The 25,195-nt window shown below is 51.0% G+C and overlaps 2 protein-coding genes across 3 annotated transcripts; both read right to left on the bottom strand.

Moving 5' to 3' along the window:
• Window positions 1-11,346: 11,346 nt before the first annotated feature.
• Window positions 11,347-12,909, bottom strand: LOC123929625 (somatotropin). Its single transcript, XM_045985519.1, has 5 exons — window positions 12,864-12,909; window positions 12,457-12,617; window positions 12,170-12,286; window positions 11,829-11,990; window positions 11,347-11,547 (listed from the first exon to the last, which is right to left on the bottom strand). Exons 1-5 carry the CDS (start codon window positions 12,871-12,873, stop codon window positions 11,347-11,349), a joined length of 651 nt encoding a protein of 216 aa, XP_045841475.1. The 5' UTR covers window positions 12,874-12,909.
• An 8,225-nt stretch (window positions 12,910-21,134) lies between these two features.
• CD79B (CD79b molecule) lies at window positions 21,135-24,617 on the bottom strand. 2 transcript variants are annotated; one of them, XM_045985684.1, is made up of 6 exons: window positions 24,487-24,617; window positions 23,758-23,802; window positions 22,594-22,896; window positions 22,223-22,341; window positions 21,923-21,964; window positions 21,135-21,811 (listed from the first exon to the last, which is right to left on the bottom strand). In XM_045985684.1, exons 1-6 carry the CDS (start codon window positions 24,548-24,550, stop codon window positions 21,713-21,715), a joined length of 672 nt encoding a protein of 223 aa, XP_045841640.1. In that variant the 5' UTR covers window positions 24,551-24,617; the 3' UTR covers window positions 21,135-21,712. The 2 variants fall into 2 exon arrangements, with proteins under 2 accessions (XP_045841640.1, XP_045841639.1); XM_045985683.1 differs by having other exon boundaries at window positions 23,758-23,805; window positions 24,487-24,604.
• Between the last annotated feature and the right edge of the window lie 578 nt (window positions 24,618-25,195).

The following is a 25,195-nucleotide window of genomic DNA, read 5'->3' on the forward strand; positions in this document are numbered from 1 at the left end:
TGGGCTCCAAACATCTCTGAATTCCTTTTCATGATCCACTATAAAGTAATCATCTGTGAGTTCACATTTGACATATTAATTTTTTAATCTATATGGGCTCTTACGATAGAGTTCCAGTATTTATTCTCCCTTTCCATAAAACAGTATATATTTTCATATGTCTACAAACTATTTAAGCTTCAGAACAACTCCTCCTGTGACAGTGTTTACCTTATGATCTTATGATTCAGCTTCCTTCTCTGTTCTTTGGAGAATATATGTTCACCCATACAGAAGACATGCAGAATCATAAAACCAAATCTTTTCTTCCAAATCAGTCATGTATGGGTCACTGAAATGTTGTATATGGTAAAAAATAAAAGTGATTTTATGATATCTGAAAGTATTTCTCTTCTGTGTCATTTTGGAAAACTCTTATTAAGCCACATGGTTGCATTCTGAGTACAGTTTCTAAGAAAAGAATGTTAAGACGGTAGCACAAACAACCAGCCCAGGGCAGGTGGTGCTTTAGCTCAGGGCAACAGCCTGTTTGACCTACCCTTAAAACTAAAGTTGAGACCTCCAGAGAGAGGTCTTCAGCCTTCCAAACTGTAGACACTACAAGAAAGAATACAGCATCAGGCAGCACAGTGAAAAAAAAAAAAATTATTCTTTCCAGTCCTTACCTGAATCTGGGTTACAGGTTAAGTATAAAGATAATCCTTTGATTTCAACACACACAAGGCAGTGGGGATACAATGGTGAACAAAGCAGTATCCCTGCCTTCTACAAGCTTCTAGTCAATGAGGGAAGCCAGAGCAAGTCAACAGGAAATCACAATTGCACTTTAACTCCCATAACCAGGAAAACACAGGTCCTTATGAAAATGCCTAACTTGGGATCAAGGGAGGCTTCCTGGGAGGAGACTGGGAATACCTTGTTTGACTTTCAAAACAGCACCCCCCCCCCACCTCCGCCATCAAATGACCTCAGCCTCAATTTTCCCAGTAAATACGGCAGCCATTCCTTTCATGATGTGAGAAAATTACTTTTCTGAATTCAGCACTCAGGGAAATAAGGAAGTGCGTTTACAAGAGTATAGAGCAGCCTAATCCAGAAATCTCCAGCCATTTCGGTGTCTTAGGATCAGCTGTATCAGGTCTGTAGTTACCCCATAGAGCAAACCCCACATCAAGGCCCCCATACCCTGAGGCACAGGGGAGGCACCAGAAGTCTAGAGGCTCCTGCCTTTGCCTCTCATTGCCACTTGGTGTCACTGTTGACAGTCCTACACAGGCCATAAAACCTCGTCCACTGCCATGGATCTTTCAGGGAGGACGATTCTCTTCCTGGGGCTTGGCCTAGCTAGGATGATTTCTTGCATGAATTTCCAGGGTTACAGACCTCACTACTTTAGATTAGCCGTCTAGCAAGGTTCTTCAGATTTCAGTAGGTCCTTCCCTGGTGTAGACTTGGAACATCTGTTCCCTTCCTTTCCTTCCCCAGGAATCCACACCACCAGGGGGCAGGCAGCCCCTCCTAGCCAATTCTTAAAAGTACAAAGGATCTCATTACATCTCTTTTCCAGAATAATAAAGCTGGTCTCTGTCCATTCTTCTGAGGGTGGCTGCCTTGCCTTCAGGGGACCCCACCCCAAAAAGGTCTGCATGCCTTTCCTGAACAACCATCTCACACTTAAGTGTAGCTATTCCGATTACCCCCCAAAATGTATCCTCTTAAGAAAGTCAAGGTGTGGGTGCCTGCCTTCGGCTCAGGTCATGATCCCAGGATCGAGTCCCCCCATTGGGCTCCCAGCTCCACAGGGAGCCTGTTTCTCCCTCTGACCTTCTCTCTCATGCTCTTTATCAGTCTCTCTCTCAAATAAATAAATAAAATCTTAAAAAAAAAAAAAGTCAAGATGACTTTCTGGTGTCTTTCTTTTTTAAAGATTTTATTTATTTGACAGAACAGCGAGAGAGGGAACACAAGCAGGGGGAGTGGGAGAGCAAGAACCAGGCCTCCTGCTGAGCAGGGAGCCCGATGTAGGGCTCCATCCCAGGACCCTGGGATCATGACCAGAGCCGAAGGCAGACACTTAACTGAGCCAACCAGGTGCCCCTGGTATCTTACTGCATAGGCCTGAAAGAAAACAAGTTAATTCTTCAATAGGGCCTTCTTACTATAGGGATAATAATACTAGTTACCTATCATTTTAGGATTAGAGTTGGAAAGAAATGACATAGTACTTATAAAACACACTAGCATGATGTTGTACATGTGTACACAATATCGGTTCTCATCACACTAATAATGCTGGTAGTGATCATACCCGTACTCATCGTGAACTGAAAGCAAAAGTCAGAAAACCATGGCAGCAGCCATGGAGGGCCACCAAAGCCACATACATGGACACATGGACACCTCCTTTCTCTTTTCCAGTGAGTTCTTCCTTCCTTTTCTATTCCTTTCCCTCTTTCTTTCTCTACTTTCCCCCCTTTTTTTGTTCCCTATGATGTAGGACTACTAGTAGGAAGACCAGTTGTACCAGTCTGCATTGAGCTGAGGTGTTCTGAGATGCTAAAATCAGTAGTCTCATGCAGATCAGGAGGAGTTGATGACCGTAATACTTGCATCACTTTAAGTATTTTTTCATGTTTGCTGGGGCCTCCCGAATTAAAGCCACGATGCCAAGTGGCAAGTCGGTCATTCTGAGGACTTGTGAAGAAAGGGGAAAGGTTCAGTTCTGATCTCAAATCTGTATAAGGGATCAAAACAATATACATGTTTCAGCAGTGTTGATGTGTTAACCTTAAAAACAAAACTGGCAGTTATGTTACCAGCAAAAATGGGTTTATTAGAGAATAGCAGAGATTTGCAATCCAGGATAAGCAAGCTCTAGCAAAACCCTAGGCAAGTCTGTAGAACAGAGGAGTGGGACTTGAAAGTATGGTGGCTTCTCATTGGCTGAGTTGTGAGTGTCTCTCATTGGCTGGGCTATTGCCGGGGGAAGAGGAAAGCCTTTCTTCCTCCTAAGTGATTGGCAAAGCAATATCCAGGTGAAGCGGTAGGGTATGAGAGCTCCCCCTGCTGGTCTCCCAATTCCTTTCTAAACAAGATTTCCTTTGGTTAGTTTTCACATTTCCCCTTTATGATCAAGGTCTTTCTTCGAAAGCATCACTGGTCAAGAATCAGGTTCTCCACATTTCGTAATTTTGTCCCTCAGTACCACGAAGGACCTTTCCCAGTTGTCATGTTCTAAGTTGGTAGGAAAGTGCCTAGCAGCTGGAAACCACTCAAGCCACTTTTGGGTAACAAGGAATGTTAGGAGGGCTAACTCTCAGTATTTCCCCTCTGTAGTCCATATATGTCAGGACTGTAAACACTGGAGATGATCTCCACGGGCCAGCCAGCCTCACCTTATTGTGTACATCGTTTTTAAAAGTCTGATAGGCAACAAAATACAAAAACTCAAAATAATGATACAAAACAGAAAAAGAAATTTAACAATTCCACATCATACAATGGTTCTAAACTGGGACTCTAGGTCTGAAAGTAGCTGAGAAATTTATTTGCACTCATTCAGACTTAGGGGGAAAAGGTTCTCCCTGTGAAGGCAAAGTCTCCACTTAAAGCAATCCTGAAAGGGGAACTGTGGCTCCTACAAGAGCACATGGAGAGAATTAGCCCCGTGCAGTTGGGAAGATACAGTGTAGGTATAAACATGAAGCAACAGTGCACTTTTTGCAAAACAGCAAACTTTGAAAGCTATTTAAGAACAGTACTGTTATCGCAAAAGAACTATTTGAACCAAATGTGTTATTGATAATAGTCTCTAAGGTTGCGGAGACCCTGAAGTTCAGAGACCATGAATTTCGATGAGTCTAAATTCAGTTAACAATTCAGATGAAAGAAGCCTTTTGTGAATTCCGAACCTTCTAATCCTTCAGAAAGAGCAAGTGTAAGATTCATTTGTCCTGGGATCATCATGAGGCTGTTTCCAAAAGCCCATAATCAAAAAAGGTTTCCCCCTTTTGCATGAGCTTAGAAAATGCAGACAAGGGAATTATCCTTCCAGAAAAAAAGAAGCAATGGTGAGAAAAATGTATACAGGCCCACCCTGATGTCTTGGAAAAGGGGTCTCATTAGATGTCATCTGCTTTGATTCTGGGCAATCTTACTTTCAGGTCACCAGAGGGCGTGCAGGTCCAGTCAGGGTTTGGGCTTTCTTAAGGAGGGTCACGTGAATTCAAGAATCTATTCTCTGGAGTTTGGTGGCATAAGAGTTGATTAGAAGTTCTTGATAAAGTCCTTTCCAGTAAGGTTGAAGAAAGTCTTTTTGGAGGGGTCTTTTCCAACAGATGAAATCTCTAGGTTGCAGGGCATGAGGCTTAAGGTCACCATCTCCCAGGAGTGTACCATGAAAAGACGGCTATACCAAAGCATGGTTACGTTAACCAAGCAGTTATGCCTCTGCAGTACTGAAGTGTATCTTCTTTTGTCTACTGGGGGTCAGAGGAGGCAGGGGACGAGTGTATCAGACATCCCGTGACAACCTCAAAGGGTCAGAGTCTGAGTTCCGGAGAGGGTAGATCTGAGATTTAGGTGTAATGGCAGTGGTTTTGGTCAGCATATTTGAAGGATTTCTTCAAAATTTTCCAACTGAGTCTTAATAGTGCCATTAGTCTATTCAACCAAGGATTGGAGGATCAAGGATGATATGAACAATGAAAAGTGTTGTAAAACCAGCCAATAGCACAGACTTGTTGGAGCACCTGACTGGCAAAATGGGTTCTCTGGGTTCCCCGGGCAGGGATAATTTTTTTTAAAGATTTTATTTATTTATTTGACAGAGATCACAAGTAGGCAGAGAGGCAGGCAGAGAGAGAGAGAAGGGGAGAAGCAGGCTCCCTGCGGAGCAGAGAGCCTGATGCGGGACTCAATCCCAGGACCCTGAGATCATGACCTGAACTGAAGGCAGAGGCTTAACCCACTGAGCCACCCAGGCACCCGATAATTTTTTTTCTAATGGAATTTTAGCCACAGAACGTTGGCCTATCTACAAGAGAAAGCATGGCACTAGAGAGAAACATACAATCCATGACTTAAACATATCCACGAGACAGGGAAGCTGCAGGAAATCCATTTGTACACACAGGTTTCCCTGAATTATACTTTAGACAGATGGGACAACGGAGGTAGGTACTTTTTGTGACCTTGTTAATATTTCCCCACCAGTATTGCACGAATGCTATTACTTCTAGTAGACCAATGTTTAATGCATGTACAGCGCTAAGGAGTAGGAAATTTAGAACTTCTGGTAGGGCTGGATTGTTATTTGGTCCAAACCCGAGGTCCCCCTTTTTAATGAGGCAACAATAACTAGATTTCCAATATTATTTTTCCCTCTCTGGGGCCAACTGTTGGGTATCTCTGGTCAACTTTTCCAAGTTACCATCTGGGAGAACATCACTTTGGAACATGACAGAAGTTTAGCACTGCTGTTGGCAGAAATACAAGTGAAGTGGTTTACTGTGGCACCCAGGAAGCTGACTCTTGAATACCCAGGACCCTTAGTAATAGCCAGAGTAGCCAGCAAAGTACAGTATTTAAAAATTTTGGGACATAGAAACCATTTTAAATTTTATTTCCATCGGAGGTAGAGACACCTTCCTGTTTCCATAACATTCCAAAGTCATGAGCTACCCCCAAAGCATACCAACTATCAGTATAAATGCTCACATTTTTATCCTCAAGCTAAGTTACAAGCTGGAGTAAGGCTGAATTATAAAGGTAAAGCTCCGATCTCAACGACTTCAAAAGGAGCTGCTATAGCAAACCCAGCACAAAATTTACTATCCTTTAAATAAGAACCATCAGTAAGGGGCGCCTGGGTAGTGCAGTTGGTTAAGCATCCGACTCATGATTTTAGCTCAGGTCATGATCTTGACATCATGGGACTGAGCCCTACATCAGGCTCCACACTCAACGTGGAGTCTGCATGGTACTTTCTCTCTCTCTGCCCCTGCACCCCCCAGTACACTTGCCCTCACCTGTCCTCTCTCTCTAAAATAAATAAATCTCAAAAAAAAAAAAAGAAAAGAAAAGAAAGATGGGGCACCTGGGTAGTTCAGTGGGTTAAAGCCTCTGCCTTCACCTTAGGTCACGATCCCAGCTCGGATGAGGCCCTGCGTTGGGCTCTCTGCTCCGTGGGGAGCCTGCTTCCTCCTCTCTTTCTGCCTGCTTCTCTGCCTACTTGTGATCTCTGTCTGTCAAATAAATAAATCTTAAAAAAGAAAGAAGGAAAGAAAGAAACATCAGTAAAGCATGAAAAACCTGCATTGGTTAGAGGTGTTTCCTGTGTAGTTCCATGGGGGGGGGGCTCAAAAGGTAATCTGTCAGTGTCAAGCAGTTGTGAGGGGTTTTGTCTGGGTCTGAATGTAGCCCTTGTTTCAAGATTAGAGGTCCGAAGTGTTGAACTTGAGTTTGAGCAAGTGGCCTTTTTTTTTGAGAACTTATGTCCCTTTAAGGCCAAAAGTTTTAATAGGTGGATGCTGTCTCCTGTGAAGAGGTTTGAGAAAGGGAGCAGAGAAGTAAATCATATACAAATTGTAACAAAATAGAGCCTGCAGAAAACTTTCTATCACCCAAATCAGCTTTTAAGGTTTGTGAAAAGTAAAAACGACTGTGTAACCCTGAGGCTTACTGTCCAGGAGCATTTCCATTCTTCCCAAGTGAAAGCAAAAAGGCATGGGCTATCTTTATCAACGGAATGGTAAAAATGCACTGCATAGATCAATTACAGTGAAAAATTTGCCTTCAGAGGGAATGGATGTCAGTAGCATATGGGGCTTAGGAACAACAGGTGCCAAGCGGTAACAATGCTATTTATTGCTCAAGGTCGGGGACAAACAGCTACTGGGCTTTTTCACAGGTAAAACAGTGGAATTACAGGGACTAGTGCAGGGGATAATGAGGCTCCGAACCTTGTGATCTTCTATTATAGTCTTGATGCCTTGAAGGGCTTCTTTATACAGTATCGCTCCATCCTGAGAAGAGATTTTGAGAAATCCATTGGAATCCTGATGGGAGGTACACTGTGGATTCTGCCAGTATTACCGGAAGATGTTATTATCTGAAGATGTTGCCCATAAAGAGGGAGGTAGTGAGGCCAAGAGGGACCAATGATAAGGGCCCCCAGACTCTGCTGTAGTGAGTCTGATCTCTGTCACACCAAAGGCCAACAGACTTCCAACAGGCACCGTTCCACCAGGAGCAGTCTGGTTCCAAACAGGAGTCAGACCGAAGGGCACCCTAATCCGAAAGGAATGGTTCATTCTGGAAAAGAGACCGAAGGCCAAGCGAACACTCTCAGAAAAAATGAGATCTTAAAACAGATCCTGAATAAAGCCTGGAGAACTCACACACGAAGAGAGCAGAGCTCAAAATCCAGGGGAAAACTTACCCTCCTCAGACTCCAAGGTCCCAGAGGGCGCAGTGAGCCGAACTGGCTCTGAGGGTACCGGCACCAGTTTGCTCCCTAGCCTCAAAATTGTTGCACAGCTTCTCTGGGTCCCACTCACGAGCATTAATGTTAACCTTAAAAATAAAATGCCTGTTATTTTTACCAGCAAAAATGGGTTTATAGGGGAATAACAAAGAGTGACAATTCAGTCGGAGAACACCACAGCAAACCCATACGGAAGTCTGCAGGACAGAGGACTGCCTTTTTATAGAGGAAACGGGACGTTGGGAAGACTGTTGTAAACAGAAAGTCCATTGGAGTAAAGTGAGAGTTGGAAGTATGGTGGCTTCTCATTGGCTGAATTGTGAGCGTTTCTCATTGGCTGGGTTGTTGCTGGGGGAGGAGGAAAGTCTTCCCTCTGGTTGCCTGATAGTAAAGTGGTATCTGCAAGGGCCACCTCTCACTGCTGGATCTGCAAATGCCAAGTGGTAGGACACGAGAGCTCCCCCTGCTGGCCTCCCCACTCCGTTCTAAACTAGGTTTCTTTTTATTGATTTTCACAGAAGAAATTCAGGTTAGAGTAAATTTAAAAGAGTACATGGAGTCAGAAAAACATTATTCTGTGGGGGTGGGGGAGTTCCAGATTACTTGAGCCCTAGCTGTTGAACTCTTTCTTTGGGAAATCTCACTGATCTTACTTTTGGGAAGATTTTTCATTTGAAGTTAAAAAAAATTTTTAAAGTTGTGGTAAAATAGACATAACATAAAATTTACCATCTTAACCATTTTTAAAAAGCATTTTACTTTTAAATAATCTCTACACCCAATATGGGGCTCAAACTCACAACCCCGAGATCAAGAGTCAGGGTTCTACCAACTGAGCCAGACAGGCGCACCCCATCTTAACCATTTTAAGTGTACAGTTCAGTAGTGTCAAGTACATTCACACTGCAACCAGTCTCCAGAAGTCCTCATTTTGCAAAACTGATATTCCACCCATTAAGTAACAACTCATTCCCTCTTCCCCCAGCCCTGGTAACCAACCACTCTACTTTCTTGTCTTTATAAATTTAACTATGCTAAGTACCTCCTGGAAAGAAATCATATAGCACTTGTCTTTTTGTTACTGGCTTGTTAAAAGAATTTTAGAGGACTGTTTAGAATTAGAAACAGAGAGAAACACGACTGACCTATGTCTTCATCACGGGTGGACCTGGATATGTGATCTTTGCTGTCCCTAACTCAGTGGTTCTCAGCTTTGTTTGGACATTAGACTCAGTTTTTAAAACCACACCTTTCTCCATCCCTTCCAGACCAAATAAATCAGAATTGCAGGGAGTGGAGGTTGCTGCAAGAGTTGTTTAGAAAACATTTCAGGTGTTTCTAATTTGTGATGGAGGGTGGCATCCACCGATTAACTGAAAAGCTGAAAGGCAGAATAACATTTGTCAAATCAAGAAGTTTAGGGGAGATGGCCTTTCGGGTCTTTTTAAAATTCTAAAATTTTGCAAAATCAGTTAGTGTCTCTCAACCAGCGTTGGTGGATTGGATTCTGCTAAACCCAGAAGGAGCTGAGCGGATGCTTTGGGGACTGTGGCTCCCCCTGCAGTCTACTGCTGTCATGACAACCCAGCTTTAGAACCCTCTCACTAGTAGCTTACCTCTGTTCCAGAGGCACCCTTCTGCCACATTCATTCAACAAACACTGTACTTTTAAAAGATGCTTCACATTTCCTTCTGAAACACTTATGCAAGCTAAGAGGTCATTATATTTATGCCCATTACCTCAACTTCTGAAGAATATGAGATTTCCAAATAGTTATGAGATCAAATGAGGGATAATACACGAATATTGCTTTTCAGCTTAATGTAAGAAATACTTCTCTGAAAACAGAGAGGTTTAATAGAGTGAGTTGTCTTGTGAGATAGTGACTCCCTTCACACTAGTGCCACACAGTGAGTACTATCTCTAAGTGATGCTATAGAATAAGAGTTCCTAAATTAGAATGAATTAGGGTGACCTATGAATCCCTTCCAACCCCCAAAGTCCATGATTTTAGGCCAGACAATAAAATAATGATCTATGGCAGAAGAATGGTTTCTGAGTTAAGAAGTGGAGCTTGGGGTTCTGATAATTCCAGCTTTCAACCATTCCCCAAGAACTTACTAAATGTAAAATACCCAAAAAGAATACAGGTGGGTCTTGTTCTAAAGAAAATCCATCATACCTTATACAGATTTGAACTTTTCATAAAGATTAATTAGGACACTGACTATTGTAAAATAATTATTGATTTTGTAAAATCATGTTTGGATACTAGAGTTCCTCTGAGCGTCTAAGTATTGATTTGTAGGGCACTACTTAGCGAAGGTGTTTGGGTGACGAAAGACTTCATTCTTTGTAAGTTCATGTGGAAATAAGAACCAGTTGAGAAGCTATTAGCAAAACAGAATTTGATTTGATAACAAGTATTTAAACATTCCATCAGAAAACATGGAACACTCCAAAATTCAGTGTAAAAGAGCTGCAGAAACACCATTTTACCTAATCCTAACATAGCCTTGCAAGGCAATTGGTTATCATTCATTTTATAGGTGAGAAAACTGGGTCCCAGACAGGTTAAGGAATCTACTCATGAGCCTAAATTCAAGTCCAAATATTTCTGATTCATTCTCTCACAAGTTATCCCAATCCACTGCCCTTAGAACAAATTTCTCACTGACAGCTTGAAGAGCAAATGGGTTTGGGTTCATTTTTGCCCTTAAAAATGTTTTCAATATGGGTGCGCCTGGGTGGCTCATTCGGTTAAGTGTCCAACTCTTGGTTTCGGCTCAGGTCATGATCTCAGGGTTGTGAGATCGAGCCCCGCGTCAGGCTTCCAGCTCAGTGTCCAGTCTGCTTGAGATCTTTCCCCCTCCCTGACTCTCCCTCCGCTCCTCCCCCCATTCACACATGCTGTCTCTAAAATAAATAAATAAAATATTTAAAAAATGTTTTTAATGTGAATTAGTCACTAATGTTTTAAAGACCAGATTTCACGTGAAAAGTCTGTATGTCCTGTGTGTCTTTAAAAATTCAGAAGCTTTAACAACCTTGCCCCGTGGTCCTAAATGGCTTGATGTCCAGCTAGGCCCCCAACTTCACTGGGGCCTGAATTCTTCAGGTTGCTCCAATCCCTGTGATCTGGGCTGTACCCCTGATGCGGAAGTGGAGTGTCAGTTAGGACTTATCCCTTCACACCCAGCCCTCCTTACTTTCATAATTATCTACCTGGCCCCTGCTGGTAGTTAATTTGCAACCCTGATTTAGTGTCTTTCCTCCACTTTCTTTGCCACCCGAATATTCTAAAGCTGTTTTGCATCATTCCCGCTTCCCAAGAGTGGGAGGGTCTAACTGTGTCTTCATCTTAGACTTTCTGCACAAAAGTAATTCTGAATTCTCTCATTGTTTTCTCCCATGTTGGGGCATTTTGCTTCTGTACTTAATAGCTTGCCTTGCTTTCCATTTCTTCCCGCTCTTGGGGGCTAGATTTGGTGTTGTGGTGACCATGGTGGGGGGGGGAGAACACCTCCAGGGACTTTATGGGGGTGCTCCTGACCTATGGTTGCCCAGTGAGCTGGGGCCTGGAGCCTGGGGTCTGGGCAGGGGACTTGATGTGCCATGGACAGGAGTGAACGTGTCAGTTTCTTTCTAGCCCAGGGAGAATAGGGTCAGTTATCCTCCCCAGCAGACCGCACAGGATGCCAACGGTTGTCTTCCCAGCCTTGCCCCGCGTGATAGCATGATGCCCACTCAGACGCTGTGATGCAATTTCATTTTATTAGGAAAGCACAGTGGACACCAGAGAGGCCCTTTCCAGGGTCAGGGGAGGCTGTGGGGACGGGGTGAAAAGGAGGCCCGGCAACTAGAAGGCACAGCTGCTTTCCACAAAGCGGCGACACTTCATGACCCGCAGGTAGGTCTCGGCCTTGTGCAGATCCTTCTTGAAGCAGGAGAGCAGCCCATAGTTCTTGAGCAGCGCGTCGTCGCTGCGCAGATTTGTGTCAAACTTGTCGTACGTTTGCTTCAGGATCTGCCCGGCCCGGGGGCTGCCGTCTTCCAGCTCCTGCCGAAGGGGAGGAGGGACAGAGAGGCCCAGGCTTCGCCTGCTGCTCCTTCCCTGTCCCCGCCAAAGAGAGAGCAGCCCTCCCCTCCCGGGCTCTGAGAAGGGGATGAAGGATTCACAGGAGGAACCGAGTAAGCGTTCTGGGGGGTCAAGGTCAGACTGCTTACTCTAAAGGAAGGGGCACCATCTCCCAGGCCCTGCAAGACCCCCCCCCCCCCGCCCCTCGTCGGAGCCAGCGGGGCCAGCAGGCCCAGGGGAGGGACCCGCGGCGCCCTCCGCACCCGCATCAGCGCTTGGATGCCTTCCTCCAGGTCCTTCAGCTTCTCGTAGACTCGGTCCGAGGTGCCGAACACCAGGCTGTTGGTGAAGACTCTGCTGAGGAACTGCACGGGCCCCAGCCACGACTGGATGAGCAGCAGCGAGAAGCGGAGCAGCTCCACGTCCTGCGGGCAGAGGGGGCGGTGGGCCGGCTGGCCTCGTCCCGGGAGGGCCTCCCCCTGGCGCCCTGCCACCCAGCGCTCCCCCCCCGCCCCAGGGCCCCAACCCCTGCGGAGAGCAGGGGCCCCCTTCTTGGAAGGAGGGAGGCCCGTGACCCCTGGCCGGCGTGACCCGGGCCACTCACGGATCTCTGCTGGGCTTCGTCCTTGCCAGTGGGCGCTGGGATGGTCTCCGAGAAGCAGAAGGCGGCCTGCGCGTTCTGGATGGAGTACCTCTGGCCCTCGGGGATGTACGCCCGCTCCTGGAGGAAGGATGCCCAGGTCCCCCTCACTGCCTGACTCGGAGGTCCCCTCCTTGTGTGCTCAGGGGACAACCTCTTCACTCCTCGGTTTCCTCCCCTTGCATCCCAGGGGTTGGGGGAAAGTCACCCCTCCCTGCCCCACCCCCAGCACCCACTCCTGGGAAGCTTACAAAGTCTTTGTAGGTGTCGGCAGCCAGCTGGTGCAGGTGCTGGGCCCGGAGCACGGCATTAGCAAACAGGCTGGACAAGGGCATGGCCGGGAAGGCGCCCACCTCCTGAGGCCAGGGCAGGCAGAGCAGGGTGAAGACCAGGAGCACGGAGTTCCGAGGACCTACACACAGAGGGACACAGAGGGCAAGGATGGGGCCCAGGCCAGGAGAGGCCTGTTTCCTGCCAACCCTTCCCCTCCCCCCAGTGGCTGAGAACATTTAACACTTGGGCAAACGTCTGGGCAGAGTGGTCTGGGCTCCCCTTCAGCAGCCCCAGAGCCCAGGGTTAGCGCCCCCAACCATTGGCAGCCCCCCTCACCCCGCCCCTGCCTTGTCCCTCAGTACATGCCAAGGCCAAGGGGACTTACCAGCAGCCATTGCAGCCAGGTGAGCTGTCCACAGGACCCTGAGCGCTTTGGGGAGCTGGGTGCTGGGATCCTGCAATCGGTCCCTTGCAGGCCCTTTTTATACCCTGGTCCCTTCTCTCTCCCCCTCTGCCCCCACCTATTTTCTCTATACATTTATGCATTGGGCCAGTGGCCAGTCTGTGCTGATGGATAATTTAGAGCCTCCTCCCTCTTGTCCTGTTCCCGCTCTTCTTGGGGTCATGTCCCCCAGGCCCATCCCTGACATTTTCCCGTCTCCATCGTCGCCGGCCCTGAGGGTTGTGCACACAGGGTCTCAGCTGGAGAGACCACCCAATCGGTCCTCATTTCCAGGGGCCGGTGGCAGGTGTGATGCGGTAGGGCACCCCCGTGGGGTGGTCCGCCCAGGGGAGGAGGACCCCAACCAGTCCCCGAATGGGGGGGCCGTGTGGGCCGGGTGTGCTGTGAGGGCTGCACCTCCCCCTCTGTTCCCGTTCCTCCTCCCTGCACAGCTGCCCTCTGTCCACCAGGGAGAGCGTGTATTTGGGGAAAGGGAGCCCAGAAGAGCCCTGGATCCTGGGGTTTCTGGGTACAATTCAGCCCCAGGTTCCTCCTCTGCCGCTGTCACCGTCCCCCGACCCTTTCCCGCCATCGGACCACCGGGTCTGGCCTGCGCCAGATGGTGCTGAACGCGGACCTCCAGAGGGCCCCAGCCCCACACTGTCTGCCCCTGCCCCCACCCCGTTTTCCTGAGGTAGGGGCACCTCTAGGTGGCTGGGGCCGAGGACCAAAACTGGAGGCATACCCCCCCACCCCAACTCCTCGAACCTGCTATAGAGATGCAAACCAACAAGAGAAGTGCCAGGGACAGACCCAGGCTCCTGGGGCTTCCCCCCCACCCCCCGCCCCCCGCCCAGCCGAGTCACCGCCAGAGGATCTCCAGTTCGGAAGAGCCCTTGAGAGTGTGGGTCTCATCCCCACACTGGAACTCCGGGTACAGCACCCCCAAAGATGCTCTCTCCAGTCACCTCAGTTACCTCCCAGTCTTTCTTCTCCTTTAATGTTCGTATAGAACTCTTCACGTTGTGACACGTTTGACCCTCATGACCATCTCGTGAAGGCTGTATTACTGCCTCCCCATTTTACAGAGGAGCTGACTGAGGCTCAGAGAGGCTTGCTCTCGCCAGCTACTTCAGCCAAAGCTGACCTCCCAAACCTCTCTCTTCCCCTGTTGATCATCCCAAACCCTTTCTCCCGAGCAGACTGGGTGGGCCACTCAGTTATTGTATCTTCTAAATGTCTCTCAAAACAGAGATCCTGAGGTGCCTGGGTGGCTCAGTCGGTTAAGCATCTGCCTTCGGCTCAGGTCAGGATCTCAGGGTCCTGGAATCGAGCCCCGCATCGAGCTCCTGCTCAGAGGGGAGCCTGCTTCTCCCTCTCCCACTCCCCCTGCTTGTGTTCCCTCTCTCTATCAGATAAATAAAATCTTAAAAAAACAAAAACGAAAACAGAGATCCTGGCCCTCATCGCGAGGGTCCCTTTGCTTCACTTTTTCCTCCCCCACGAGGCGGACTGTGGTCCCTCATTTCCCACACAAGACTGGGCCAGACAGGGGTGCATGTTGGAGACCAGGTAGCCATACAAGGTGGCGGCTGGGAAGGCCGGGTAGGACAGTCACCTTTCAGCCTCCAGGCCAGGGCGTAGGGACATTGTGGCCTCTGCAGGCCACCAGCATCAGATCACCCCCAGGACTAAGAGTGGGAATTCCCCTCCCTGTACACCTTCCACCTCTTGAGTCTAAGAACATTTAGCACTTGCCCTGTGGGAAAATAAACAAATGAACCAGTAAACCCTTCTAGAGGTCGTTGGCTATGGTGTTGGCAACCAATGTTGAAAAGCCACACCCTCGTGGTCCAGGATGCAAGTGCTGGTCTCTTGCCACCTCCCACTTTTAGGATACAGTTTCCTTTTCTCCCATCATTCCAGAATCATTGCCCACCTGTGCCCTGATTCACTGTCTGCTGGGGAAGGCTCTGGGAAGCACAGAGCTCTTCCCTAGGCAGGGCTGAGGGAGGACCAGAGGGGGCTATCATTAAAGATGTAGGCTTGAGGAAGAAGGGGGCATGGGGAAGGCTCTCTGCTCTTCCTTGCAGCTCTACTACAGAGGAGGGGCCAGGAGCAAAATGGGGGAAGTTCTCATAGCTCCACGCAGGCTTCTCCCCTCTCCCCCTTCTACCTTGTGGAGGATGGATGTGGAACGCTTCACGACCAGTTTCTAGCTCATGGTGGGGGAACTTGTATGTGAACTGTGGACCATGGTGAGGCCTCAGGCCTTCCCTAGGAGTGAGGGTGCAGGAGCCCAAGTTGGGGACTGCTCAAGAACCACACAAGATGGGTACAAGGGAGGTGTGGCTAAGGTTCTCCTCAGGTACGGTACTGCCAAGAATGATGGAACCAGCCAGATCAAGGGACTGGACCTTCTCTTCTCACCAAACCCAATTCCATTGACCCCAGAGCTAGACTGGCTCACGGGACTCTGGAAGTCCCTGAGGATGCCCCATTGGGTTTACCACAGTGGCAGCAAGAATGGAAGGGTGTGGAGGTAGACTAGGGATTTTCCCTCCAGTGCTGGGGAGTCACCCACCCTTTCTTGGGGCACCATGGGGTCAGACCCCTGGCTTCTCCAGGTTCAGAGACGTAGAACCATGGCCTCTGAGTGGTGGCCAGTGCTTGGAAGAGGCTGTGATTAGCATCTCTGGGGTCAGCCTCAAAAGGCTCAAGACAAACTGCCCATCATCTTGGAATCCATGAAATTCAGTGTGTTTGGAAGCCCTTCATATTTTCAGATTTGAAATCTGGGGTTTTCTGTACCTATTGTGGAAGCTTACAGATCGGCTCTTGATCTGAAAGTGACCTCTTTCAGGCTTCAGGAGCCCCTCTGAGGTTTGATCCATGGGATCTGGAGTCTTTTTTTTTTGGAGTCATACTTACCACAGGCTCAGGAACAGCCTCAGAGGGACTGGTGGCAGTTCTTTCCACTCCCGCCACCTTGGTCACTTGAGGTCCACATTTCCCACCACGAACTCGGTGCTGCTTTTCTTGAGGCCAGATGCTGGGATTGTCCCTGGGACGTAACTCCGCTTCCTCTTTGCTTCCAGCATGAGTCCCAGCACCACATCAATCATTCCGCATTGGGTTAAGGTCTCTAGAGAATATTATGTGGGGGTTCCCAAAGGCTTCGTCAGGGGAGTCAGGGAAGGAGAACAACATTTCTGAGTGCCCACCATGTGCCACGCTCTGTCCTGGCTGATAGGAGTGGGAGGCCCATTTCAGACGAGGACACTCAGACTCAGAGAAATACAGAAGTCTGCCCACGGTCTCTTGGCTCCTAAGTGACAGCTGTCCAAGGCCCCCATCTTCCCACCACATGGGACTCTTTAGAACCCTTGTCCTGGAAAGACAGGGGCGCTGCCTGACATGGACAAAACTTTCCTCAGCACAAAGCTAACAGAGGAGGGTCAAGTCCCTGCTTAGAAGATGTTCAGTGAAGCTGGGGGGAATTGAACGGAAAGAGCTTCACCCCAGAACGAGGTCCACTGACACCAAGAAAAGCTGCAGAAAAAAACAACCCGATGTAACCCGATTTAATGAACCAAATCACATCATCCTTCACATGTGAATTGCACGTTTCAGTGTGCATCATGTTTTCACTTCCTTTATCTCATTGGACCCTTGGGTTTGCCACAGGGCTCAAGCATGGAGGAAGGGCCTTGGAGGGCTTAGGGGGTGGGGCATAGGATAGGGGTAGGCACTCCTATGGGCTGATAAGAGGGTTGTTTACCCTGGCTGAGAACCTCTGAACCATCTGTGCCTCACAGCCTCCGTAGCTGGCCCTATGAATGTCCACTTTGGGGATTATTCCCCAGGAAGACAGTTCCCTGGAAAAAGAAGTAGTGAAAGGGTGCCTGGGTGGCTCAGTCGGTTGGGCAACTGCCTTTGGATCAGGTCATGATCCCAGGGTCCTGGGATCGAGACCCGTGTAGGGTTCCCTGCTCAGCAGGGAGTCTGCTTCTCCCTCTGCCCTCTCCCCGCTCTCTCTCTCTCACTCTCTCAAATAAATAAAATCTTAAAAAGAAAGAAAGAAAGAAAGAGAGAAAGAAAAAGTAATAGTGAGTACCCAGGTGTGTCCAGCAGCTGTGGGAACTCTGGGGTGCTTTCCTGATTGGTGCCTTTAACTGGAAATCACCTCTGACTCCTTTTACCTGATTCAGTGCTGATTTGTGGACATTTTATGCCCCTTGTGGGACTGTAAACCCTTTGAGGCTGGATTCTTGCCTTTTATCTATTCATTCATTCACTCATTCTCTTCTTTACGCACTAGCTGGTTCTAGAAGTAGTCGTTGCTCTTTCTACGTGCTGGATAGCATACCCGGCAGGTGGGCATGCCCAGATGAACAAAAGGCACCGTTCTTTCTCTGCTGGAGTTAGAGTCTGAGGGGAAGAGAGACAAGAGCAAACAAATACATACGTAATGGCAAAATATACCAGGAAATTTCACATTGTGAAAAATGTCATGAAGGAAACAGCTAAGATAGAGAGGAGAGAGCAAACCCTGGGAAGAAGGGGCAACGGAGGGCACAGTCCCAGAGCCAGGAACTCAACCAGCACGTGCTAGGTGGAGTGAGCAGACGCGGGGACAATGCAAAGGGAAGAATGCAAATACCCACACCCCTCCCCGCAGACTTGGTCAGGGAGGCCAGCTTGTGTCTCTGGGTCCTCCTTAGAGAATGAATCTAAAGGAAGTACCAAAAAAAAAAAAAAAATCATAAAAAGTACAAGATCTTGCAGTGCACGGCACCACATGCATGAAAAAACTTAAATGAAAAAAATAGACAAGGGGCGCCTGGGTGGCTCAGTGGGTTAAAGCCTCTGCCTTCAGCTCGGGTCATGATCTCAGAGTCCTGGGATCGAGCCCCGCATCGGGCTCTCTGCTCAGCGGGGAGCCTGTTTCCTCCTTTCTCTCTGCCTGCCTCTCTGCCTAGTTGTGATTTCTCTCTGTCAAATAAATAAAATATTTAAAAAATATATTAAAAAAAATAGACAAGGCAGTATGCACATGCTGATCCCAAGTACAAACAAGTATTCTACACGGACTCATGACTTACAGAGCCTGAGGCCTAAGCGGGTCCTCGGGAGGAGTCCAGCACCACCTCCCGCCTTCCCGCCCCCGAAAACAAGTGGGGTTCGGTAAGAGAGAAAGAGATCTTTATTATTTTCTTTTTAATTTAAGAAACGCACTAGGATCCATCTAAATGTGCTTTAACAAACGACGCTCTGAACTTGGGATGTAACGCTGGTTAATTTTTGTGCTCTGCGGAGTCATCTAGGTTTCCGGGTAAAGGCTGTGAAGTTGGAGGGGCCGCTGAGGTATCCCAAGTAGAAGATTTGGCATTGCTTTGTTTTTGTTTGCGACAGAGTCCCCAGCAGATTCGGAGGGTGCCGGAACCAGGAGTGCCATGGGGAGCCAGACACACCCGGGAATTTCACAGACACGGGCTCTGAATCCAGCCCCGAGGGTCATCTAAAGAGCAGAACCCTCACAGGCAGAATCTGGGAATCCCAAACCCTGTGTTCCGTGATGGCTTTTTGTAGCTCCTTCGCAGAAGACTCAGACCCCTGCCTGAGACTCCAACACTACCTACCGATGACACCCACACAGCGGCGGCTTTTGACATTTTGTTTTGTTTTTCTCTCACCTCTGATTCGGCTGGAAAAAACACCCAAACCCTCAGGTCAGAGCACCCCCAGCCTGGCAGCACCTGCATCGAAGGGGCCGGAAGTCAAGCTAGAACGAAGAAGGAACCAGCCTATGCTTACAGCAGGGCCCCGAGGGACCCGGCTGGATTCCCCCAGTGGGCAGTGGGGCTTGTGCCCACCAAGGCGCCTCAGGGCTGCGTTCTGTGGAAGGGGAGGCCTGGGGGAGCCGGCCAGAGCAGGACCCCTGAAAGGATGGCCCCATGGTGCCAACTCCAGCCTGGCTAGGTTTCATGTCCCCATGTGCTGGAACCTGAGAACAATGGGAAATGTCTGCAGATGGCCAATGTTGCCCCAGGATTCTCTCCTCCCTGGTTCTCCTCCTTCTTCAGTTCCTCCTCAGTGTCTCCGTACTGCACACTCCTCCAAGGGAGGCAGCTGCGAGGGACTGGGAGGAATGCTGGGCCTGGCATCAGAAGGTGTCCCATGCCCCAGGAGCTCTGGGTTTGGCCCATTGTTATCTCCTTGAACTTGATTAGCTCATTTATCAGATGGGGATGATGCTGCCCCCTTCCAGGGTTCACGGGGCTATCCCATACAACTTTATTGGCATTTCAGAGGTTCTCATTATGTAAGTATCTTGGGGGCCCAATAAAAGATTTTGGTGCATGTTCTGTATCCTGCTTGCTGTTGGGGGGGAGGGGTGGTGGCGTGTTATATAAGTCTGCACAAATGATAAAATCCATCAAACTGTACACTGAAAGAAAACAAAGTCAATTTAACTGTACGACAATGTTTTTTCTTAAAAACAGATCGGCATCTGGTCCCCTGACAAAAACTTGCCCTGAGACAAGTTTTTACGATTCCCATTCTACAGATAAAGCAACTGAGACCTGAGACGTTCATCACCGCTAGCAGCCTCTCGCAGCTTCATCTGCATTGCCTTAGTCAGTGCTGGGGGCCAGGGGCCCGTAGCTAGATATGACCATAGCCAGAGCATAAACCCCTAAAACAGAAAAACAAAAACAAAGGGAAAAAAAAAAAAGAGAGAGACCAGGGAGGGTTTCTACATCATAACCATGAGGGCAAATACCCTCTAGTGTCTGGGGAAGGAGGCAGAACTTTCGGCTCAAATCCTTCTCTGCCAACAGCACTGCCAAATGTTGAGAAAACTCAGTGATTCAAAAGTATTGGTCTTTTGGTAAAGCCAGGGCCGGTCCTAGACTCAGGGCAGCCCCAGGTCAGGGGAGACCCTGCTGGGGGGAGAAGTGAAGACACCCTCCCACCCCCCAGCCCGGCTGCTAGGGTCCCTGGCGGAGGCAAGAGGACAGAATTAGCGCCACTATGCAAAGCAGCAGGAGAGGAAGGGCTCCAGCTCAGTGGAGGCAGATGCCAAAACAAACCATCTTCCTAGGGCCACCCGAAGGGCACAGAGGCCACGGAGGGAGCGGGCCCTGCCTGGTGCCCGGCATGGCTCCTGGGGAGTGCCACTGAGCCAAGCATACACGGAGTGTTGGGAGTTGGGAACCCTAGGCACGGGAACCTTAGTCCCCTGCCCCGCCCCAGCTGCAGGTGAGGGGGTGGGGTAGAGAGGGGGAAGCTGGTAACAACTGATGGGTGTTCTTACTGGTCTCCACAGGCTGGTCTTGCTTCTCCAGTTAAATTGGCACTTCCCTGGGGGCAGGGATTTCTCTGGCCTGAATCCAGAGCCTGAGTGGCAAAGAGGTGTCTCAGGGTCCCCCAAGGTCAACAGGAAGCTGAGTGAGGCCTGGTTTTGCACACAGAGGTTCACTGCTCTTAAGCTCCCACCTGGGAACTGTTCCCAGTCACTCCTGCAGCTGGCAGTTGGGGCTCTAATTTGTAGGGCCCTAGGGATCGTTTTGTAGGGACGTTGGGGCCTTAGGGGGCCTCTGATGTGTTGCTGGGAAAGGCTGAAGGAATCACCTAAGGACCCCCAAACTTCACCACTGCAAAGCCTCCCTCTTTAGGGATCTCTCTCTTGCATGGCTCTGGGTCAAACTTAAAAACAAAATTTTCGGGTGTGGGGGGGAGTAGTTTAACTGGAGAACAAAAGCCAGCATGGGCAGCGCAAGGCACAAACAGGGCTTGGGCAGGGACTGGGGTTATTTTGGAGGGCTTCTCGCAGCTGGAGGGCTTTCAAGGACAGTAGGATTGGGATGGGTAGGCGAGGGCAAGCTCTTTCAAGGTGGAGACCCCCGCCCTAAAGAGGAGGACCCAAGTGCTGCTTGTGGGCTAAAGGGAATGCAGGATGAAGGTGTCCCTGCCAAGAAGGGCTACCAGCCTTTCTCCCGTCTGGGCCCAGCTAGGGAAAGCCAGAAGGGCGTAACTGCAGATCCCAGCCAGACTTTCAGAGAGAAGCCCTAGTGAGCCCAGGAGAGGTCCGTGAGACCCATGGCAGTCATCCTCTCCCACACCCTAAGGCCCACAGAGGTCCAAACACTTGTGCCCAGAGAGATAGGCTAACCCACCCCACACCCATAGATGTCACGAGCCTGTGTGTAGTTTCTCGACACACTGTTTATTCCATGGGAGAATGGGATCCGGGCTAGGAGTCCCCTGGGATGGGAGAGGGAGGAGACGGTGAGAGAGGGTGGGAGAGGGTGAGAGAGAGTAGGAGAGGGTAGGAGAGGGTGGGAGAGGGTGGGAGAGGATGAGAGAGGCACGTAGCCCTCTGTGGCCCATCTGTGGCCAAGTGGGATGGCCCATGGCCCTGAGACACCAGCAGGAAGCTGGTCTGCCTGAGTCCATTTACAGGTTCCAGACAAGCCTCTGCCTTCCCCATTCTGAACGTGGGCTGGATCCCCACACAGCACCCCCAGAAGTCTGGGTCCAGTCTATCCCCAGAGAACTTCCCACTCCGAATCACCGCCCGGCCCTACGGCCCTTCTGCTCCAGTCTCTGTGGCAAGAGCTGGGGACCAGGGGCCAGGGCGGGGGGGCAGGCAGATACGGCGGGCCAGCTTCAGAGGCTGACCGAGGTCCAGGGAAGAGGGGATGAGCTGGGAGCTGGAGGCGGCTCTCACACAGTCAATGCAGGCCCGGCCGGTGGGGCCCAGGGGCGCGGGGAGGGCCGGCCCCTCACTCTTGACCTGGGTGCTCCCCGACTGACCATTTCACCTCTCCTGTCCGCAGAGTCACTATGTCCTCATAGGTAGCCGTCTGGTCGATGTTCAGGCCCTGGAAACACAGGACGGTGCTCAAGCCTTGCCTCCCCTCTGACCACACCAGCGGACGGTGTCGCCAGCCACCCCACAGCCCTCAGCGCTGCGGGGTCCCCCTCTGCCTTACCTCATAGGTGTGGTCTTCATCCATCCCAGCCTTGCCGTCATCCTGGAGGGGCAGGGGATGGAGAACAGAGCGTTAGCTGCCCCCACCCCATCCGCAACTGGGCCAGGCTGGGGAGGGCCAGGGAGATGGGGCTGGGGGCCAGGGGTGAGGGGTGAGGAGGTGAGGAGCACTCAGAACTGAACGGACGAAGGAGAGACTGCAGAGACAAGTCAATGGGTGGGCTCCGGGGCTGGGGAGATGGAGAGCCTGCCCACGTCTGGCCTGTCCCAGGGCCGCCCCCACCCCGGCCACCATGGTCACCTTGTCCAACAGCAGGAAGACGGGCACGATGATGAAAAGGATGATGAGCAGGGTTTGGATCATGATGATGCCATCTTTTAGTGTGTTCCTCCGCTTCAACTGTGCCAAGGTGCTTAGCCCTGTGGGGAGGTGGCAGGGGCGGTGGGGCTGTGAGGGGGGGGCGGTGAGGCTGGGGGCCCCCTCCTTGGGCCTGTGCCCCTCAGGACCTCCTCAGTGGCTCTCCTGGGAGATCTACGGCCATGGCCACCTTCACACTGTGGCCCCCCCCCCAACCAGTGGGAGTCTGGGCCGGGTGTGAATGGCTCTACAAAGGCTCTGGGGCCCCGTGGCCCCCTCTCCCACCCTGATGGGAGGACAGGCCCCAAACACACCCATGACTCGCAGTTCAGTGCTGCAGCCCTTGCTCGGGAGCCCCTTCTGGCAATTCTGCTGGCAGAAGTAGACGCCGCTGTGCTGGGCGTGGATGCCTTTGATGGTGAGTGTGGCGATGGAGCCGTTCTGGGTCTGCACTACACCGTCCTCGCCCAGCAGCAGCTTGGGCTCCAAGTCCATCTCCCGCTTCCGGAGCCAGCTCACCATCCCCTGCTCCTCAGTGTAGCACCTGATTTCCACTGTGGAGCCCCTTTTCCGGGCTATGAAGCGTGGGTTCTGCCGGATGCCGGAGCAAGTGCTTCCTGTGGGCGCCAAGGCCGGGGTCAGCACCCCGCGGTGGGTCTTCCTCGCTGCCAGCCCCCACTGTGGGCCCCTCCCCTTGTGGCACTCCCCTGGCTCAGAGTCCCCCCTTGTCTGCCCTTGCTCCTGGGTGTGGGACAGTCATGAGGCAGAGGTGTGTGGGAGCTGGGCCACATGAGTGGCTACAGGCCAAACCGCTGGGTCCCGCCCCTTTCCGACTGCCCCCACCTCAACAGTTGATTTTCCTTTAGAAGGGCTTCGGAACCTTCCTATACCTTTCCATGCCCATATGGCAGCATGATCTAGGCCTCACTCCCCAGAGGCCCATAGGACGGCCCCCCCCCACCTGGCCTGATGCTCCCACTTTTTGATTCCTAAACCTTCTTTCTCAGCTTGGTAAGCTCTCCCCACTCACCTGCTCCAAGAACCCCCCTCCTGCATCATTCCCAGTGTGCCCAGTGAGGGGCCCCTGGGAATCTCTGAGGTCCTGTGGCCTGTCGGAGTCCCTAAGGTTACAGGCTCCTCCCCAGGCTAAGTCCGACTCCCCAACTAGACAGACCCAGACAGAAGTACAATTCCTTCTGGCTTCGCCCCTTCACCCTGGGTTGAGCCATCCCCCTTAGTTGCTGGGACTGGAGCACTTAGTCTAATGAGGGTGAGAGCCGGCAGGAGGAATGCTGGGGGTGGGGGTGGGGGGCTCAGAGCCAGGCATCTGAGATGGAGACCCTAAGGTAGCCTAGAGATGGCTGGGGAGATCCAGGGGGGCAAGGGCACAGGGGCAGCCATGGGACAGCCTCTGGGACAGGAACCAGCACTGGACACACACATACTTGCCCGGATAAGGGGCAGGGGAAGTTACTGACCTTTGGGATCCCGGTACTTGTCTTCTGTTTTGGCTGCTAGCACACCTGCTGGGTGGGAGGAAGTAGGCGGGGCTGGCTCAGGGCTCCCCACTGGAAACTGGCCGCCCCACCCCTGCAGCCCCCTGCATTCCTAGACCCACTTCCTCCTCCCGGGACATCAAGGTCAAGACCTCTGAGTCCTCCCTGGCACGGCTCTGGAGAGACTGGAGTGGAGAAAAGTCACCAGAACCAGAACCACCTCCAAGAACCCCTTTTGCCTTTGGCCTGTTGGCTGGCCTTGAGCAGGCACCTGGATGAAACAGGAGGAAAGTCACAACAAGAGGACTGTCCTGTCTTCCAGACCAGGGGACCACTTCTGGAATGTATACATCCCAGGGTCTGGTTGGGGGCAGCGCCTCTCCTGTGTACCCCCCCTCCCACACACACACAATGCTCTCTGGGGACTGGGGGTAAACCATACTCCTCTCTTCCTTCCCAACCGCTCACCCCAGCTCAGCCTGACACCCTCCGAGCAGAAGAGGGGCTGGGGCTACAGACCCCTGAGCCCATCAGCATGGTATCCCCACAGACCCAGGACCCACGGCAGTCCGAGTGAGGCAGGAGGCAGAAAGTGTGAGAGACAGAATGGGGAGGTTGGAGAGAGCAGGACACAGAATGGTAGAAACAACCAAACAGCCAGTGACAGAGAGTGAAACCAGTGGGCCTTGTTTGGGGTGGGGAGGGGCGTACCTGAAAGCAGCAGCAGCAACACCAGACAGTTGCTGGGCACAGGAGACAGCACCAGCCCGGCCATGGTCACCAGTCCACCTCGGACTCCAAGCTGGTGACTAGGACAGACGCTCCTGGGTGGGAAACGTGTAACTGCCTGGGCTGCAGCCTGTCCCCTCCCTGCTTCTTCCCCACCAGGCCCCTTCCTGCCATGCAAATTGGGACCCAGGGGAGGCACCAGCTCTCTCGGGACCCTGGGGGAGGGCTGGGCTCTCTTGTCAGCTGTGCAGCTAAGGCTCAAAGGACACCACAGTGGATGACCCTTGGAGGCAAGGGCCACCAAGTCTCCTGAGGGCAGCTTATGCTTCCCTCCCCGTGTCCCCACCCCACTGACAGTCATGTCCTGGGGTCCCCCAGGCTTTCATTGCACAGTCTAGATTCCCAGGCCCTTAGCTGAACACATCTGGGGCCTGTGGGTGAATGGGAGCAGAGCTCCTCGGCTCTGGGACAGCCAGCACTCTGCAGGAAGAGAGGCACCAAGGAAAGATGGAGCAAGGGTGCTGGGGGAGGGTTGCTACATGCCTAGCCCAGGTTCCCGGAGGGCCCAGAGTGCGGCCTCTCAGCTCGAGTGCAGGCAGCCATGGTGGGGATTGATGAAGATTTGACCCTGGGGAGGAAGGGAGCCACAGAGGTTCTTGAACAAGAGCCAGATGTGGTAGCTACTTGGGAG

This window comes from Meles meles, chromosome 18 (assembly GCF_922984935.1).
Source record: "Meles meles chromosome 18, mMelMel3.1 paternal haplotype, whole genome shotgun sequence".
Lineage (NCBI taxonomy): Eukaryota > Metazoa > Chordata > Mammalia > Carnivora > Mustelidae > Meles > Meles meles.